The 20,463-nt window shown below is 35.3% G+C and overlaps 2 protein-coding genes across 8 annotated transcripts in view; both read left to right on the top strand.

Annotated features, from left to right (window-relative positions):
* The window catches only part of LOC109059819 (RNA binding protein fox-1 homolog 3-like), a 258,292-nt gene extending 248,207 nt beyond the window's left edge, over positions 1-10,085 (top strand). For 6 of the 7 annotated variants that reach the window (XM_042734573.1, XM_042734559.1, XM_042734537.1 and 3 more), the window contains 2 exons: positions 670-748; positions 4,234-7,639. In XM_042734573.1, coding sequence (XP_042590507.1) covers positions 670-748; positions 4,234-4,278 — 124 coding nt within the window. In that variant the 3' untranslated portion in view covers positions 4,279-7,639. Of the gene's footprint in view, positions 1-669; positions 749-4,233; positions 7,640-8,677 lie in introns of those variants that run through there. The other variant, XM_042734550.1, reaches the window with a different exon arrangement.
* A 4,281-nt stretch (positions 10,086-14,366) lies between these two features.
* On the top strand, positions 14,367-18,811 carry LOC109079615 (nuclear factor 7, ovary-like). Its single transcript, XM_042734480.1, has 6 exons — positions 14,367-14,978; positions 15,080-15,175; positions 17,374-17,604; positions 17,714-17,736; positions 17,817-17,938; positions 18,216-18,811. The coding sequence occupies exons 1-6, from the start codon at positions 14,577-14,579 to the stop codon at positions 18,710-18,712; spliced, it is 1,371 nt and encodes a 456-aa protein (XP_042590414.1). The 5' UTR covers positions 14,367-14,576; the 3' UTR covers positions 18,713-18,811.
* The last annotated feature ends 1,652 nt before the right edge of the window (positions 18,812-20,463 follow it).

Genomic DNA, 20,463 nt, shown 5'->3' with positions numbered 1-20,463 from the left:
CATGCTTTTTAAATATAGTATTTATTACTTTTTGTAACTTTTTTTCGGATTTTTATTACATTACTTGGGTTAGGGTTAAAAATAAAATAGGGATATCAGAAAGGCATTTATTTTTAATTGATTATTTTGTAATTAATAATATTGAATTAAAGCAATAAATTGAATCTTTTTAAAATTGTTTTATTATATTTTTTAGTTTCATTTTTAATGACACTGCTTGTTGTCCATATGAAAATTCTGATACAAATTAATATTCCAAAAAATCATACTGGGCTTGGTGAGAATAGTTTTGGTGCATATAGTGTTTTTTAAATTATAATATTTATTAATATTTTGAAATGGCTTTATTTTTTTCCAGTTTTTTTGTTTGTTTGTTTTTTGTTTTTGTTTTTGTTTTATATAATTTAGCATTACTTATTATTATTATTATTATTTTTTTATTGTTTAATGCATTTTTGTTTTAGTAATTACACTAAGTATTCATGCTCAGTCAAAAAATTTTGGTGAAGTTTCTTTGTGCAAAAAGTCCAAAAATTCATACCAAACTTGGTAAAAAAAAAAAAAAAAAAAAAATTTTGTGCATACATTGTATTTTTAATTGGATATTTGATAGTTACAAATGCGGTTTCATGAGTGTTTACATGTCTTAAAGTATCTCTTTTTCTCCAGTTATGGGAGAGTCTATGCAACTACTGACCCATATCACCACACCATCGGCCCGGCAGCTACTTACAGCGTGGGGACCATGGTAAGATAAACCACTGTTATAAACCCAGAAGAGTCAAAAACAACATGCAAATGTATCATGCACTTTGTTAGAATTGCATAAAGAACTGTTTTCCACCTTTTTTGTCCACCACATATGTGCCAGGTGTGTTTCTGTGAGTTGTTTTTACCATGACACGCTCCCTGACGAGAGGAAGTCAGTCGGTTAATGTCTGTTTTTAGCTAGCGTTTGCAGCTAACATCAAAGATGAAGGCACTAATGGGCCGTCAGAGTGAGGAGAGCTCGTCTCTTCTCCACTGCGTGGTTTGCTCTCTATTTCCCCTAATTTAACGAGCATGCAACGCATGCAGCAGTGTGCCGTGGGACAGACTCGACTAAAGGAGATGACAGAGGACGGTTTGTTTCCAAAAAAATGACTCTTGTTTGGCACTCCAGAATGCATGCAATTTCTCAACGACAAGGATGTCAGCAAAACACATTAAAATGAAATAAGAAAGAAAAAAGAAGCAGTAGTAAACAGTTCCCCGGTGCAGCTGCTAGCTAAAAGCTTTCATTAATTAAGACGCTTTCTTTGAGACTCCCTTCTTTTACTTAATTAAGACTGTGCTTGTACGTTTTTCTTTAATTCCTGCTTCCCTGCAAATTTTCTTCCTTGTTTGTTCATCAACAGTGAGAAAAATGACCCCATCACAGAGCCGAGAAGCCCCATCAGTGGCTCTGTTCCAAAACATAGTGAGCTGCCTGTCTACTGTTTACAAAGAGACTGTGTTCTGCTATAAACTGCTATAGAGCACAATTTTTCACAGCTGAACTTTTGTCTTGATACAGTTCGTTTGAAAATATTCTTAAAAATTTTGGATGGATATTTTTATTGCAGTGCATTCTGGGAATGCACACAAAGGATGCATTGCAAAAAAAAAAAAAAAAAAAAACTTACAAGGGTTTGAGTTCCTTCTAAAGTGCCTCTATATTGTCTAGTTAGGTAGCTCACTAGGTTTTGGAACAGACCCCAACTTGTCTGTTTAGATATACAGTATTTGTGTGTGTGTGTGTTTTAATACTGATGTGGAAGAACCTGAGAACTATGACTTACAGAGCAATCAAATGATCCCTCATCTGTCAGAGAAAGAGCACTTTGGTTTTTGGCTCTTTCATCATTACTGATTAACGCACAAGATAGGAGAGCTTTCACTTTAAAAATTCCTTTAATAATTAGTTCCTCTGAGGTTGCATTACATTTTCTTTGCTGGTTTCCTCAGCATCATGAAATTGCAGAAGGCTTCCTCCCAGACCAGCGAGTGGGTTCCCCTTAAATTAAGGAGAATTATCCTTTGAAGGTCTCCGCTTTCTGGAGTAAATTACACGTATGGTCTGGTATTGCTGGGCATGTTCGAAGACGATCACTCGCACCCAACGCCTGCAAGCTTTCTGCATGCTAAAGTTTAAAGAGAATAATTGTACACGCTTTCGAACACCATCAGCATTAATTTTATGCATAGTAGTTTGAGGTCTATAATGCTTTCAAAGGCGACCGATGCCATTTCTGCACAATGAACGCAGACTGAGCACTAGTGAAATTGCTAGTAAGTGACTCTGTAATGAAATACCAAAAAAAGCATGGCAATCTCTTCATGCGCTGCATGACCCCTTGATCTCACCATTATTAAACTTAAGTTTTGAGAAGTTTTCTAAATAAGTTCTCAGAGTTCATCATCATAAGTGAACACACACACACACACACACACATACACCTTTAAAGGAATAGTTCATGCAAAAATCAAAATTTGCTGAACATTTTGTCACCCTTAGGCCATCTAAGATGTAGATGAGTTTGTTTCTTCATGGAAATGTAGAAATGTAGCATTACATCACTTGCTCAGCAATGGATCCTCTACAGTGAATGGGTGCCGTCAGAATGAGAGTCCAAACAGCTGATAAAAACATCACAATAATCCACAAGTACTCCACACCACTCTAGACCACCCCTTAATGTCTTGTGAAGTAAAAAGCTGCATGTTTGTAAGAAATTAATCCATCAAGACATTTTTAAATTCAAACCGTTGCTAAAATAGTCCTCTTCATAATATTGCATTTTCACTGAAAAGGTCGTCTTGTCTGAATCAGGTGAGAAATGTGCACAGATCAAGCACCATCTACAAGCCAAAACAGTTCTGAATGAATATGTGGGTGGATTTTGATGTGAGAGGAAAACAGGGGATGGACTTTTGTGGATTATTGTGATGTTTTTATCAGCTGTTTGGTAGGGGTGGGAATCTTTAGGCACTTCACGATCTGATTCTGATTCTGGGAGTCACGATCCAATTCCAAAATGATTCTTGATCTACTTTTTTTCCTAATTAATTCTTCTGCTGTGCAAATACATTTTACAACTTTACATTTTAACCAAAAATGCTTTTCGTTTATAGTTGGAATCTCTTTATGTCAGTACTGCCATCTTAAAAATAGGGGTGTGAATCTTGACTGGTTTCACGATTCAATTCAATTATGATCATTATTAACTCAATATCACGATGCGTCACATTCTCAGTTTTCAATATTATTGCACATGGCTATATTTTCATACAAATTTATCAAATTTAATTTGTGCAAAATTTACTTAATGCATTTTGTCTGATCGAATAGCTATCCGATCGTGAAAAGACCAGGTGTAAATGCCCTCTGAAACCTATTAAAGACTGATATAATCCGATCGCTCAAACCACTTCAGGAGGTCGTGTGGGACGCATTCCAGACGAAATTGGACCAGTGTAAATGCATCTGGTTGTTGAAACCACATATGGATATTTTACTCCTCCCAAAATGTTGAAATAATAAACGTGTGAGAGTGTGTTATAGGCTATATGACATTCTAGTCAGATATGGCTGCACTAACGCAACTCGCATCACCGCAGACGAGTAGCCGACTATCTCTTCAGCAAACCGATGCGCAAACTGCCGCGAATTAAACAACGTACGATGCAGACGGTCAACACACAATCATCTTCATTAAAAGTAGTAAGACAAACTTATTTTTCCAGTGCTGATGCCGCACGCTCTCCTATTGCAGTCTTTGGCGCTTATCTTTTGATTTCGTTGACGTGAACTCCTTTAAATTTAAATATAAATCGGGAAGTGAAGATCGGATTTAATCGTCTCTAGCACACACATATGCCATTTGCGGGAAAGAAAAAAACAAGCTCAGAAATATTCTGAAATATTCAGAATTGTTGAAGAGAGAATCGCGATGCATCAGAGAATCTGTTTTTTCTCCCACCCCTACTGTTTGGACTCTCATTCTGACAGCAACCATTCACTGCAGAGGAACCATTGGGGAATGATGCAATAATATAACTATATAACTAGCTTTCTTTCATTTTTTGAGTGAACTGTTCCTTTAAATTAATGCCTGAATTCTAAAGGAAGGAAATCTGAGGAGCAGGAATTCCGTCGTTGCCGTGACCACCAGCTTGACTCTGATTGGTGCTCTGTCATCTTTGATGTTGCAGGCGAGCCTGTACAGAGGAGGCTACAGCCGCTTCACACCCTACTAGAGAGACTAAACCACTGATTACGCAAACTAACACACTAAACCGCTAGACTCGTTCTGCTACATGGAGTGCGATTTCAAACTAAAATGCTTCCAGGTCACCCTATGACCTCATCCCGACAACATTCTCTCAAGTGGACGTTATGGAAATCAATGGGAAAATCAGAAGAGCAGCTCATAAATGTGGAGTTGATGTCTGATTTTTTGACGATTTTTTTTACGTCAGTTTTTGCATTTGTGTTTGGTCTGCAAAAGCAAGGACAGTATTTTGAAATGTGTTTTAAAATAGGAAGAATGTGAACTATCATGTGGTCCTTTAGATTTTTGTTTTTCATTATTGATCATTTTGTTATGTATATAAGCTGCTAGTGTGAATTCAGACATGAGACAAAAATATCTCAGGACTCTATTCAACTTTTCTCTTAATACAAAACCACTCCAGCAGACATTTAGATTGACTATATCTCACCAGATATCGCCAGCATACTGTAGTCTCAGTGGTCTGAAACTGTGTGTTTGCTGTATGAATAATCTGTTCTTGTATAGTTGCTGGGATTTTATTTGAAGGGTTTCTATGCATGCTGGTTCAGAGATGAGAGGACTCGTCATGTGTTCGGCCCTCTCACGTTTGCACTAACAGATTTACCTCTGTAAAGAGTGGACAGGTTTAACTCACGCTAACTAATGCTGAATGGATGTGTGAGTGCTTGTACATTAACATATAAAAGATTAAACCATCATTTCATATATGGGAATATTGCATAAAGTAATTTTAGAAGTTAACAGAGACTTTGGGAGCAATATGTAGAGAGAAAGGAGATTTTAAAAGCAAGGAGAAATAATTAGATTCATGAAAATATAAGGAAACTTAAGACATGATGGGGTTTAAAGAGATGTGAAATTTAAAGAGAAATTTAAAAATAACTATAAATAGTTAGACTTTAGAAAATATATAAGGAGATGCAGGGAGATTGAAGGAGATATACAGAGAAATTAAAAAATAATAGTTAAAGATTAAGAAAATGTTTAAGGAGACATAGGGAGATTTAATAAGATTTATAGGGAAGTGAAAAAAAAAATATATATATATATATATAAATTATTATGGTTAAGAAAATATGTAGGGAGACATGGAGAGGTTTAAGTGGATATATAGAGATTTAAGGGAACAGGAGAAATATTTAAATTTAAGGTAAGACACTACAGGCAAAACAATGTTTTATGCCACTGTTCAATTTTGCGATTTTGGGCTAGAATAGTGGAAATAAAGCATCCAAAATACATATTTAAGTGTTTATTTTATTACACGATTTTATTATTGCGCTTTATTTGCATCTGCAGATTTCAATTAGAATATATATCTTTAAATCTGATTTCTTAAAAGTTTTTTTTTCTCCCCCCTCTTCAGTTTTACCTACATACAACAAACTTAACATATTTATTCCTCTCTATATTCTGAAGGTTCTTATAGAGGGGTTTGTTCATATATAATTCACTTGATTTTATTGCACTGCAACTATTTATGTCTGTAGATTTCAATTACAATACATATCTTTAAAGACAGTTTTCACAAAATGAATTTATTTCTCCACTTCAATAGCACTTAAATATACCAAATTTTAGAGTTTTATTTCTATCTATATTCTGAAAGTTTTTACAGAAGGGTTTGTTCATACGTCATTTGCTTGATTTTATTGTTGCACTTTATTTGCGTCTGTAGATTTCAATTACAATACATAAAATACTTTTTTTTTTTTCGAAATGAGTTTATTTCTCCACATTAGAAGCACTCACATACACCATATTTTACAGTTTTATTCCTATATACATTCTGAAGGTTTTTATAGAGGAGTTTGTTCATATATCATTTGCACTGATATTACATTTTATTCCTAAAAACATGATGAAAATGTATTTTTATTTCTGGCTGTTGAAGGTATTTTCTAATTTATGGAGTGACAAAAAGAGATATTAAAAATCTCTTCTGTAAAATCCTTCAACTCTAATATGTCAACAAAATCAAACTAATTTTTTTAACCTGGCTTTATCCACTGCTATTCTCTGGAATTTTTTCAAATAAGTGCATATTTATTTAGAAAATGCCTCATTTGCGTATTTAAACATAACCTTTCTGAACAATTGTAATACAACACAGTTTTCTTAATATACTATATGTATGATGAAATATTAGCGCAAATTTTTACTCTGTTCACCTGTAGTGTCTTACCTTAACAAAAGGTAGTGAGGCAAAAAGAATCATAGAAAAGTATAAAGAAACCTAAAGAGACATGAGGAGAGCAGCTGTCTGCTGACAGTTCCTTGTCTTCATCAGATGTCATGGGAAGGTCCTGCACTTCCTTTTCCTCTCCAGACCTTCAATCTGAATGCAGTAATGATTAAATGTGAATCAGTTCAGACCGAATGTCTCTACCTCACTGATTCAAATGCAAAACATGGATAGAGACCTTAAGTAGTGCGACACTTGTAAGAATTAAGATGCAAACTCTCAAAATCACATCCCTGAGCTCATGTTTTGATGCTTTGGACTGAATTCAGCTCTCATGAGCTGAAAATTGTCATTTGATTAACATAATTAGGGCTATATCCTTAAGGTGTACGTTTAAACTTAACTTTGAGTGAAGTGTATTCAAAGTTAACAATGTTTACACACAAACATATCAGCAGAATCTTTAAAGACATTTCCTTTTTTTTCCCAGATCTGCTGCAGATTTTTGCGTCTCTTAAAGTCAGTGTCACATTCATTTATAACTTTTCTTTTATGGTCTCTAGGGACTTAGTTTGCTGTTTTGAGAGAGGTCTTGTCATTTTTCATTGTGTAAAAATTGCATCTCCAATTGCAGTTACATCTTCTCTGAAGGGAAATTGCATCAAAGTGTAATAGAATAGTTTACACTCCAGTATTAATCATGTTTTTGCACTGAATTGCAGTATATGCAAGTCTCCAACAGACAGCTGCTCTCAGTTTTCCTCTCTGTATCTCCTGCGCTTTTATTCTGCTTCGACCTGTTAATGTTGCTGCTGCTGCTGCTGATGAAGTTCAACCAGAAAGAGCCTCTGTGGATGTGAAAGATGTGATTTGTTGTTTTATTTCCACTGTGTCGACTCACATTAATGTACAAAGAACCAGCAGACGGTAAACTATACATATGTATTTGCTTATTGTTTTAATATATTAAGTACTCTTATAACTATTCTGCAGCTCATAAAGTCAACATATCAGCACAAGGATTGATATGATTATTACTCACGTCTATGAAGTCTTCAGGTCTCGACTCATTCAGGCCAGCATGTTTACCTGCTGTTTGAGCAAAAAAAATAAAAAATATAAGGCACTTAGAGTTGGGGGAAAAAAAAGAAAAGAAAAGGACAAAAAGCAAAAAAGTTTGTAAATACATTTATATATACTTCATGAATATATGATTATCTTCCTAACCGTTTCAATACACATATATAATGGATTTTATGTGTGTCTGAAATGTTTTATTCTTTAAACTCTATGTAATTTATTTTCATTTGTTTTTGTCTGAGAGTTTTGTCAAAAGTACATTGGTTTGGTGCATTCAACACTGTATATGACGTGATCTTTTTGCATATGAAAATATTTGATGTTTATATATACAAGTTCATTATAATTCATGAATATGTCTACATAAAATAAAGAGCTTACATGCGCTGGGGTCTCTTCCCTTATGTGTATATAAAATACAGTGGCTTCACGTTTAAGAAATGTTGTGCTTACAAAATGTGCCTCTGCTGTCATTCTTGAAAATAAATTACAGTCGGTTTAATATTTTGTTATATGATTTAAGGAATAGTTGATTCGCCCTCCTGTTGTTCTTGTATTCTGTAATTTTGTGTTTTTAGCACAAACATTTTTGAACAATCTTTACATTGTGTCATTCTGTGTCCCTCACTTAATTTAAGGGAAAAACAAGACAAAACACAAGTTATTTTTGTTATTGTTTATTATTTACTTTATTTTATTTGTATTTTTTATTGTATCATTTTTTATATTTGAATTTCATTCATTCATTCATTTTGCAGTGTATGATATCTTTGTGTGAGGAACAGACCGATAAACTTCTCCATGAAAACTGTGAAATGTCAATAATGTTCACACTCATATTTAAAAACTGATGTTGTGCCATGCATGTTTGATGACTTAAGGTATTGTTTACTGTCAATAACTTTAATTTGGGTCTGTTCCTTACATAAAGCATCATACAACTTATACAGTAAGACTTATAATATAGTGCACAAGTCATATGGGTTGACACGAGGGATTTGGGGGCTGCTGTATATTTCATCCTGAAACTGAAATAACATCATCTGAAACCAACAAGCACCACTGAATAAATTCTTATCTGCTTTTGCTTTTCCAGTAAATACAGCAGAAGAAAAAAAAAATAACTATGAGAGAGAGCGAGATCTGTACTGAGCACTTCAGAAAAGCAAGGACCATCATGAGAAAAGCAAATCTAGAGAAAACCAGAGGAGAATGAAGAAAAGTGCCAGCAGAGAACATAAAGGACAAGAATACAAACGGATGGAAGAGAAAGAAAACACATTCAGAAACATTTTATTTTTCTATATGTTAGCCGTCATGGATGGAGCAGAGACGTGTGAGACAGACAGTAAACTGACGCTTATATGACTGTGATATGATCCTCATGCTATGGCCCCGCCCACAGCATCATCCACCAATCAGAGGCGATATATGACAGAGGCGCTGAAGGCTTCATGACTAATGTGTTTCCTGTGGGTGGAGTCGTCGTGTGCGCTGTGATTGGTCACTTCGCAGCACTTCCCAGAAAGGATATCACTCTAGCCACATGGGGGCACCACTTGTTGCGTCGTGTGCCCCAGTCCTCATTGGTCATCCATTCACTCGTTTCTTGTGGAGACATGTCGTCAGACCACTTACAGAATTCGATTCATCATTTGTGGGTGGAGCCGCTCATTCACTTCCTCTTGCTGATGTCATAACTGATGTGATTGGCCATGCCACTGACCAATTTCCTGTGGTGTTCCTGGTGAGGGCTCTGAAACTAAAGATGTCAACTACTGATCAATGTTGTCTGTTGGTGGAGTATGTGGGTGTTGGTTCAGAGGGGGCGGAGCAAAATCTCTAGTTAAGATTTACAGTTTATATAAGAATGATTTTATGGACAGTTTACATTGATATTCATTCTTTTGCTCTTGTTTCATTAAGAATTTTATTAAAGCGCAGTGCATAATGCCTCCTCTGCCAAGTTGCAGTCAAATAAAAAAGTTGCCATGCCAACTTGCTTATGTAAACAAAAACTTACAATGCTTGCCCCGCCTCTGGGGTATTTTGATTGGTCCACTGTTTTGGAACTGATGTTGATGAGCAGCGCTGCGTGTAAAATTTAAAATTCTTTTAACTTGACACAGCGTTAAAAACACGGCACTCTTGTGAGACACTGCAAAAGATGCGAGCGCAACTGTAATACACGTCCTTCTAGTGTGTTTACATAGAAAAACTATAGAAAAGTATTGCATTGGATTGGAAAAATGCTTTCTGTGTGAAGAGCCCCTAAGATTTTACCATGTCAACTGCCACTCAGAATTTTGAAGTAATTAAGATTTGTTTATGTTTATTATATTAGTCTTGCATTTATCAAGTCTGCATTTATCTGATCATAAAATACAGATAATATTGAGAATTGAAAACAATAATATTTGAAAATGTATTACGATTTAAAAGAACAGTTTTAATATATATTACAATAAATATTTTGTATTAACAATGTTGAAAACATTTTTTGTTGTTTTTCATATTAAATATTTGCTGTTTAATTAATATTTGCTAATATTTTTCAACATTGATAATCAGAAATGTTACTTGTGCAGCAAATCATCATATTAGAATGAGTTCTGAAGGATCATGTGACACTGAAGACTGGAGTAATGATGCTAAAAAATGCAACATTTTACAGTATATTCAAATAGAAAAATGGTAATAATATTTAACTTTTTACTGTATTTTTTATCAAATAAATGCTGCCTTGGTGAGCAGAAGAGACTTGTTTTCAAAAACACTGGAAAATCTTAAAAGATTACAAACTTTTGAATGGTTATGTAATGTTATATGCATTTCTTTTACTTTATTTATGTAATTTAAAATTATTTTATTTGCAATTATTTTAATGTGTCTCAGCAAAGTAAGGGCTGTAGATTTCTGCATGAGTTTCCATGTTTACCATTAACAGTGCCAGGTGTATGAAACATGAGTGGAATGAATGTCTATGTAAATCATTTTTAATATTTATGCAACAATTTATGCAAAAAAAAAAAAAGCTTTGCATTTACACCTAAACAAACTGACGCTCCACCCGTTCGGGTCCAGAGCCGACAAAGATGTTGATCAGTGATTTCCGGTCTACGAAACTCACTTGACTGAAGCGTGAGATTACGATGTTTACTCTTAAACCAGGGGACAAACTTTCAGCCAAAATGAACTGAACTGCAAATGTATCTAGTATTTAACTTAGGGAAAAAAGAGAGAAAGAAAAGAAAAAGTAAAGTATTATTCATTGAAATATCATAGTGTTATATGACAAATATATCTACACGTTTATCTACACCTACATTAAATGCTTCCTTTAAACCATGTTTTACACAAACAGTGACTGTTAACCTGTTCTTTGGTAAATTTTGTCAGCTGTATGAAGTGTTTCTTTGGTTTGATACACCTGCAGGTGCGTTGGAGGGGGAGGGATGGATGTAACAAACAGAATTTTATTTGGGGAAATGGCTTAAATTTTTAAAGCACTCTTTCCCTTTCCACATGTTTTAAAGAATGTATTGATATCCGTTTAGAGTGTAACAGTAGTTGTATTTGTACATACTGTACGTAACATATTTATTATCGAGTTGAGAGCTGGGGCTGTGTGTGTGTGTTTCTGAGTGTGTGTTACGTGTATCTTATTCTGTTTTAATCCATTTTATTCTGTTTTAATTTGACTAATATTAAGCTTCTTATATTTGCAGCTCTAAATGCCCTACAGAAACCCTTGGCATGTTTAGCGTTTAATTAAGATGTTAATTATTCAACAGTTTTATTTATCTAACCGAACCTTTAGAGAAATTTCTTTATAAGTGCATCTACATTTCTACAAAACTTAGACTTGAACTCATTGAATAAGCAACCAGAACATTAGCAAAGGCACTTTATATGCAAAATGAAATCAGATTAATGGATTTATCCGAGAGTGCTTTAATGACTTTTATATTTGGTTTTATAACTTTTACCTGGTAAAAGAACACTTTAAGGTTTACATTTAATGATTATTAAACAGCTTACATCAGGGATTCCCAAACTTTTTTGTCAGCCAAATTTTACTTTGACATTTTTATGATTTAATTATAAGCTTTTCATTGCAGTTCCCTGATGAATTCCCGGGGGTTTTGCAAACACCAGTTTAGACCAGAAAAGAGGTTAACAGTTTAGCCATTTATTTATTTATGTATTTTTCTTGGGGGGGGGGGGGGGGGGGGGTGTTAGTTTTTATTTTTATACAGTTTTTTTATTATTATTATTATTTTGTGCTTTTTGTCAATTTTAAATCGTTTTTATATTGTTTAAACATGTATTTATTTATTTACCTGTATTTATTTTTATTTATTTTCATTTTGCCTAAATATTTTTTTTTTCCTTTTATGTTTTACTTTCAGTTAATATATATATATTTTATTTAAAGTACTGAAATTGGTTTTAGTTTTAGTTTAATAACCCTAATCTGGATCACTCATCGTTCATGAAGTTCTATACATCTCCATCCCATTTCTGTTTGTTTATTAAACTTTATATTATTAATAATGTTGCACATTTTACCATATTTTAATTCATTCCACAGATTCCCCTTAAAAATCAACATAAAAAAATATAGTTTTTCTGGTTCTGCTTGAACTGGTAAGCTGACATACTTTTCATGTATCATACATCATAATTCTGAAGCATCTGCACTCATTACATTTACTTCAGACATCACTGCACCTCATACATCTATAGTTGAAAAGGACTTCACCCAGGGTGAAGGAGGAGCTGTGTGTGTGAAAAGTCTGGTTTTACCGTGGTAAACGGTTGTTTTTCTATCTCTGCTGTGCTGTAAATATCAGTCACGTCTCCTCTACCCCTCAACCCAGCAAAATCTTGTATTTTGTCCTAAAATGTTTACTTGTAAGGATTTTTACAAATCTATCTCTTTCTCATTTTTGTAAGCACTCAAATGATAAAATATCTTTAAAAAAAAAAAGGTTTAAAGATGAAATCCTGAAAGATAAATGTGTCTCTCTGAAGCCCTCCAGATCTGTGACCGTACCAGTTTGTGTTTTCTTTCTCTTCTACTATCGCAAGCCTCAGATGAGAACTCTATTTGTTATTCTGACATTAAAATTATTATCACCATGACATCATATTTATTACTACCCATTGATATGAACCCCATCTTTATTATTACATAAATAAACTTGTCTACTTAAGAATTTGGTGGAGTTTATTTTTTCTATATTGTCTACAAATGTAAATAATAATTTTCTCTTTAAATATTTCCCAGATAATTTTTCATAATTCACGTTATTTCTCATGTGCAGTGCAGGGATTCCCAAACTTTTTTTTTTTTTTTTTGTCAGCCTTACCTCTTTCAACTATATTTATTTAATGTACCACCTGGGATTTTAAGGTAACAAGTTAGTAACTGACTAATACATTTGCACTTCACGGTTCTCTGATGCTGGTTAATGTTCTTGTCACGTGACATGCAGATAAACAATGCATATTTTTACTAAGTGTTTTAATTGGCATAATGTGTAATGCACTACATGTTGTTATTAACAACAAATGAATATATATTTTCATTCTAAGCAAGAAGAGAGGAAGCGAGCAAATCCCCCTTCAGGACTGTAAGTTGGAAAGCACCTGTCCGTCTCCTAGGCAAAAAAACACTCATGCTGTTACACTGAGACATATAGACCATAATGGACAATGACAATGCTGTTAAGACAAGGCTAATTGTCATACTTTTTCCAGTGAATTCCAGCAAAAGGGAGACTTTTGACTACTGTAGCTATTTAATGAGAATATAATGCGTTCTCAAGTAGCTTGTTTTCAAATCAGTTAATGTAACAGGACATAACTTGTTTAATTTGAAAGTTTAATGCCAGAAACTGGATGATGTTGCATTGATGTGTGAGTGCTGTGGGCAGTGGAGACTTCAGTGCTGCTTTACTCACATCTAGTGGTGAAATGGTGCAACTGACTCAAAAGTTGATGTTTTTAGGTCCAGTAGATGACCGTGTTTGAACATCATCTTGAACATCAAAATAAATCATAATGTCTATCATAACATCTCTTACAACCCCCCATTTCACCACCACAAAAATAAATAGTAAATTTATAATAAAATAAATAAATACATTTTTAGGGATCAAATGTGGTTTTGTGGCTCCAAGTGAATTTTATTCGATGAGAAAGGGGCCAAAATGGCTCTTTTAATGTTGAAGGTTGCAGACCTCTGGCCCAGCACTTGAGACAACTAGCCTCTTTTCCATTCACAAACTTTAATATATACACACAATCCCATCGTGAAAGAGAGAGAGAGATTTGCTCATCATCCTGACATGTTTCTTGTGTGGAGGATGTTTTCCTCCTGTAATCAGACCCGGACCGCCGGTCATCCGGATCATCAGTGATTTGTTGTGCTGTTCTGATTGTGTCCAGGTAGATGACCGTGTTTAAACATCTACAGTGTAAGACTGTCAGAATTAAAGCCTTGATTAACTAGACTTTGACTAGGTGAATATAACACATGAGGGAGATTTTGGATTGGACTGACTCAATAACTTTTTCTGAGGAGCTAGAGCTCTGTCTGTTGCAAGGTTTTCAGTATTATGCTTACAACTTTCACTGTAGTTTAGTTTTGAAGGGAATCTTGTTAACCAGTGCCAGCACACATGAACTTGAATAAATCTTGATGGTGCTGTCTGACCTGCCACACAACATTCCCAAAGATGATCAAAAACTGGTCCACCCTATTAAAACACATACCAGGAAGCCAGTCTCATTATTTCACTCTTCTCTGTCATACTGATGTGTTTATGAATCTATGGACATAATCAAAACACTTTCAAACAGGACTTCTGAGGAGTTTGTTTCTGAACAGACAGCGGATCATTGTGATTCTTCTGGTGATTGATTTTTGAAACCATCGTTCATAAAGTGAAAGTTAAGTTTAGATCGCTGGAGCTCAAACTGTGAAAATGGATTCACTAAATGTACCTGTAGAAGAACTTTCTTGTCCTGTGTGTCATGAAATCTTCAAGGCTCCTGTTGTTTTATCATGCAGCCACAGTTTATGTACAGAGTGTCTTCAACAGTTCTGGAGAATCAAGGGAACTCAGCAGTGTCCTGTCTGCAGGAGAAGATCCTCAAGAGTCAATCCTCCATGTAATCTAGTGTTAAAAAACGTGTGTGAGCCGATCCTGAAAGAGAGAAATAAGAGGCATTCATCGGGATCTGAGGAGCTCTGCAGTCTACACAGTGAGAAACTCAAACTCTTCTGTCTGCAGGACAAACAGCCGGTGTGTTTAGTGTGTGTTAACTCTGAAAAACACATCAATCACACATTCAAACCCATTAGTGATGTTGTTCCATCATTTAAGGTAAGACATAACTCTTGTTTCAAATGTGAAGAACAATAAATAGCTATTAACACAGATAACATTACATTCATAAACTCCGTTTTCAATTTGTTCAAATGTAGGAGGAGTTGAAAAAAGCACTGACCTCCTTACAAGAGAAACTTACATATGAGGAGAAAATAAAAGGAGAGTTTGAGAAAACAACTGAACACATCAAGGTGAGGAAACAGAAACAAGAATCAAATGCACAACAGTCACAACAGAGTTTATCATGAACTTACACTAGAAACATGTAATAGATATAACTGAAAAAAAAGATGCTTGTTTAAAATCTAGCCCAGCCCTGTTTAAAGTTCCCCTATTATGGCTTATGAAAGGTTCATATTTTGGTTAATACCTGATAAAGCAGCGTTTGTGAGCGCAGTGCTGCTTTGTGTACAGTGTTACCGGGGAAAACATTATTTTTTTACTGCCCCAAAAGCGACACTTAGTGGCAAAGAATGAATTTGCATTTTCATTCAGACCAATGCAAAAAGACCAATAAGTGGATGGACAATATGCTAATGTTTTATGTTGACATCAACGTGAAACTGCTTGGGATTCATTTTAAAAATGACTCGTTTAAATGATTCAGAGTCGACTGAATTATGTAAAAGTGTTTAGGCGAACCTGAGGCGTAAGCTCGGTCACAACTCTTTCTTTCATCACAATTAAAAGAACCAAATACTTAAACTACTTCAGTCTGTGTGCACTGAATTTATTTAATACACGAGTTTCACAATTTTAGTTGACTTACTGAAATAAATTAACTTTTCCACGACATTCTAATTTATTGAGATGTACCTGAACACCACTGTGTTTATATCATATATTCCTTTATTAAAAGTAAAAAAAAGAAAAGAATAATAAATAAATAAAAATAAGCATTTAAAAGTAATTCAAGTTTAATGAACTCTGGATCTCTGGAGATGAGCCCTTGTTCAGCGGGTGAACTGCGAACCTCAGACTGCCACCCTATGTTTCACTCAAAACTGAAAGATGCTGTGACTGACTCCATAACCTGTCTATAAACAAACAGTGCACAAACATTTTTAACATTATAGTAACTGGATTCAGTATTTTTAGAAATAAAATCTTTTTTATGCAAAACAAAAAAGTAAAATTCAAATCACAAATTGTATTGCAGCATTTGAATGTTGCTGTTGTTTAATGTAAGATTTACATTATTCGGTTGTGTTGAACTGTTATAAAATGTTTGGGGAAGGGCTGCCTCACTCCCACGTGTGTGTGTGTGTGTGTGTGTGTGTGTGTGTGTGTGTGTGTGTGTGTGTGTGTGTGTGTGTGTGTGTGTGTGTGTGTGTGTGTGAGGGTTACTGGGGGAAAAGAGGCAGAGGAGTTTCCCGCTGGTTCAAGTTTGGTTCTCTGAGCAAGTCAGGGTGTGTGACCAACACCTGCATTAATAAGCAGCCCTTTTGGTTCAACAATGGCATGTAATCGTCTCTAGATCACTATAGTATCTTCTTCAAAGTTGCCAACTTTCATAGATTTTTTATGCATTAATACATTTCTTAACTTGTACAGATAGACACAAGTCGTATATGTCTACAAAACTGATTTAGAACATTTAAGCAGAAGGACATAAAGGGTTAGTTCACCCAAAAATGAAAATTAGGCTGCGTTTTACTTACCCCCAAGGCATCCTAGATGTATATGACTTTCTTCTTTCAAATGAATCCAGTCGGAGTTATTTTAAAATTGGTCTTTGATCTTTCAAGCTCTATCGTTGCAGTCAGCGGGTGTTGCATTGCTTCAGTCCAAAAGATGTGAAATAAAAAGCGCCCTTCCATAAAAAAGTCTCTCACAAGGCTCCGGAGGGTGAACAAAGGCCTCCTGTAGCGAATTGATGCATTTTTGTAAGAAAAATATATATATTTAAAACGTAATAATCACTTTAATCTAGCTTAGGCTCACTGTTGTAAACGAAGCAGTTCCAGAGGAATGTAGTATGAGTCAGCTTTGCGCATGCGCCGCTCAGAAGTGACACATGCGGAAACGCAGTGGAGATATCAAAACAAAACAACGGTTACTAATTAGAACTACAAAATGAGGATTTGTAAAGAAGAATTTTTATTTCACTTCTTTTGGACTGAAGCAATGCAACACCCACTGACTGCAATGATAGAGCTTGAAAGATCAAAGACCATTTTTTTATAACACAGACTGGATTCGTCTGAAAGAAGAAAGTCATATAGGATGCCTCTGGGGTGAGTAAAACGCAGCCTAATTATAATTTTTGGGTGAACTTACCTTTAAATCGAAAGGTTAACAGAGATAACTTTAGTCTGCACATTCGACTAGTGCTGTAGATGAAGTGATATTTGTTGATTGAGATGACGTAAATGTGATTTGATTTCAGTCTCAAGCTGATCAAACAGAGCATCAGATTAAACAGCAGTTTGAGAAGCTTCATCAGTTCCTCAGAGATGAAGAAGAAGTTACAATCACTGCACTGAGAGAGGAAGAGGAGCAGAAGAAAAAGATGATGAAGGAGAAGCTGGAGGAGATCAACACACACATCTCAGCTCTTTCACACACAATCAAAGACATGGAGGAGATGATGAAAGACAGTGACATCTGCTTTCTGAAGGTCTGATTTCAGATCATTAATTGATTGATTGATTGATTGATTGATTGATTGATTGATTGATTGATTGATTGATTAGTTGTTGATGATGAACTGTGTGTTTGTTCTGCAGAAGTTTCCAGACTCAATGGAAAGGTGAGTGATCTGCTGCTGTCTCTGCTCTCTCTGCTTCTGATCCAAAGTCACTTCAGTTCTGATCCTGAATGTTCTTCCAGAGTCCAGATCTCATCACAGCCGGATCCACAGACTCCTTCTGGAGCTTTGATTCATGTGCCGCGTTACTTGGGCAACCTGCCCTTCAGAGTCTGGAAGAAGATGCAGGACATCATCCAGAACAGTGAGTCTGCAGAAGATCTGAGCTCTCTCTCTCTCACACACACACACACACACACACACACACACACATACACACACACACACACACATACACACACACACACACACACACACACACACACACAGGAAATGATGCAAGGGGAAAGATTTACCGATTTAAAGATGTCTGTGTTTGATCAATAGGATGAGTGTCATTATATTTATAATCTGTGTTGGGTTCACTCTTGATCATTATATAAACATCAGAATAAAAGCAGCTGTTGATTGTGTCTCATCAGCTCCTGTGATTCTGGATCCAAACACGGCTCATCCACGTCTCCTCCTGTCTGATGATCTGACCAGTGTGAGATGGAGCGAGAACAAACAATCAGTTCCTGATAATCCAGAGAGATTTGATGACTGTTACTGTGTTCTGGGTTCAGAGGGTTTTAACTCAGGAACACACTGCTGGGATGTGGAGGTTAAAGAGAGTCTCTGCTGGAGTGTTGGAGTAACTACAGCTTCAAACCAGAGGAAGGGGTGTGATTTCTATAACACTGATGTCTGGAGTGTGCAGTATGATCAGTATGAACTTTATGAACGGTCTGGTTTTAATATTAAACAATATCTTGAGCGTGTGAGAGTGTATCTGGACTATGACAGAGGAACAGTGTCATTCTCTGATCCTGTAACTAACACACATCTACACACATTCACAACCACCTTCACTGACACTGTCTTCCCATCCTTTGATAGTTTTTCCCCTCTCAGGATCTTACCATTGAATAGTGAGTAAATGTTACACCTGTAGGTCTGAATCTTCCTGCTTCCATCTTTTATATTTATCAAATAGTTTTAATTTTTCTGTAGCAAATCAGGTGTTTTTTTTTTTTTTCATTTTTTTTTTTTTCATTTAGTTGTTTTATTAACTCCCTGCTGTCTTAAAAGTGTGTGTGTGTGTGTGTGTGTGTGTGTGTGTGTGTGTGTGTGTGTGTGTGTATAATATATATATGTTTTCTGGGTTAGAGTTATTTAGACTAAAATTAAATAACTGTTACATCTATGAGGTAATGCTGTTATTCTTTGTTGTTGTTGTTTCTGTTGTTTGCTATTTCTTCTGATATGGACTACGTTGACGAAATAGAAGTATTTTGCTGATTGGACCAGAGAAGAGGCCTGGACTATTAATTCTTCTAGAAGTCGTCTGGAAGGAACCTCTTGATTGACTGTTGTAGCACTGTGTGTTAGATGGTGGAAATGTAGTGTGACAGAGTGTGGTTTCTGTGACCTCTTTTCGTTGGGGTTTAACAGAGTGCTGTTAGCCTTTGGATACCCTGTGACCTTTCATGTTAATAACATCAATGTTCTATATGAATCTTCATAATAATTTGGGAAGCTGTAAGGGGTAAGTGCCTTTGTTTCTTTTGTAGGCCAAGAGGCCAGCATCTTTTCTTGTGTTTATTGATAGACAAGGAGATAGGGTATATTATTATATGTTTTGTTTGCTTTATTTAATTGTTGGGAAGGTAGCTCTTTGTGGGGAAGTTAGCCTGGTTGCCTATTGTTTTGGCATTCGCTCACCCCTGAAGGTTTTGCTTCCATTATTTCTTGATTTTATTTTCTCCTGCTTTCTTTGTTATCTCTTTCAATATATTTTTTGTAAGCACAGAAGAACAACGCTATACAAAACAAACAAGGGAATGATAATTGTTTCTTTGTCGTTTATGTTACACCCTGACCTCGATCAGGGATCATAACACTGTAATTACAGATTTAGCCTAAATTAACTTGTCCGCCTTTATTTTTCTTAGAGCAGTAGTAGCTCTAGGGCCATTCACATCAAAAGCTGCAGGTCAGCCCACAATACAGCAAACTTTTTAGAAACGAAATAATAATAATAATACTGTTGCAAAATTTTACTGGTCAGTAAAAAAAAAAAAAAAAAAGTTCCTTTTACCCAGAAATTATAGAGCTGTTATCCACAACATTGTTGTGATCAGAACTGTTTGTTTGGTTACAAAATGCAGTTGTCACTCCCGTATATAACAGTGTGTGAATTTAACCATATTAAGAACTAAAATACAGGACTGATAACCGTATTCTGCTGCTGTGTGAACGTGCTCTGTGTGTCAGTTATCAGTGGTTCGGGAGTGAGTCATGTTCCATGCTTATGGAATTACATTTGGTTCAATAAAAATGAACGTTACCTTAATAAAACTGAACGTAACTTTTTCAGAAACTATAAAAAATATTCCATTACAAAAGAAGAAAAACACAATGAAAATGAAAAAAAAAAAAATGAACTCAGTCGCACAAATTTAACAGGCTCTTCAAATATGCTTCATTCTTTGTTAATGTTTTTCAAAGATTTGTTTTCGCTAATCGTGGATTCTGAATGCTTTGCCACAGATTTCGCTTACGCTTCGCAGCTTTTCGTTTGGTGTTTTGACACAAACCTCTCGTGGGGGCGGGCTTAACAGTGATCTACTCTGATTGGATAGTGAGCTTTTGATGGACAGGTGTTCTCTGACCGGGAAGTACAGACGC

This window comes from Cyprinus carpio, chromosome A3, assembly GCF_018340385.1.
Source record: "Cyprinus carpio isolate SPL01 chromosome A3, ASM1834038v1, whole genome shotgun sequence".
Taxonomy (NCBI): Eukaryota; Metazoa; Chordata; class Actinopteri; order Cypriniformes; family Cyprinidae; genus Cyprinus; species Cyprinus carpio.
The sequence above is the reverse complement of the archived record's forward strand: the minus strand, read 5'-3'. Positions and strand labels throughout refer to the sequence as shown.

What these genes read in the sequence shown, in the direction of transcription:
- LOC109079615 (XM_042734480.1), top strand. Translation starts at nt 14,577, where the DNA reads ATGGATTCACTAAATGTACCTGTAGAAGAACTTTCTTGTCCTGTGTGT. An exon ending in ATGTTGTTCCATCATTTAAG is followed by an intron (nt 14,979 to 15,079) that starts GTAAGACATAAC and finishes GTTCAAATGTAG; the next exon opens with GAGGAGTTGAAAAAAGCACT. An exon ending in TTTCCAGACTCAATGGAAAG is followed by an intron (nt 17,737 to 17,816) that starts GTGAGTGATCTG and finishes ATGTTCTTCCAG; the next exon opens with AGTCCAGATCTCATCACAGC.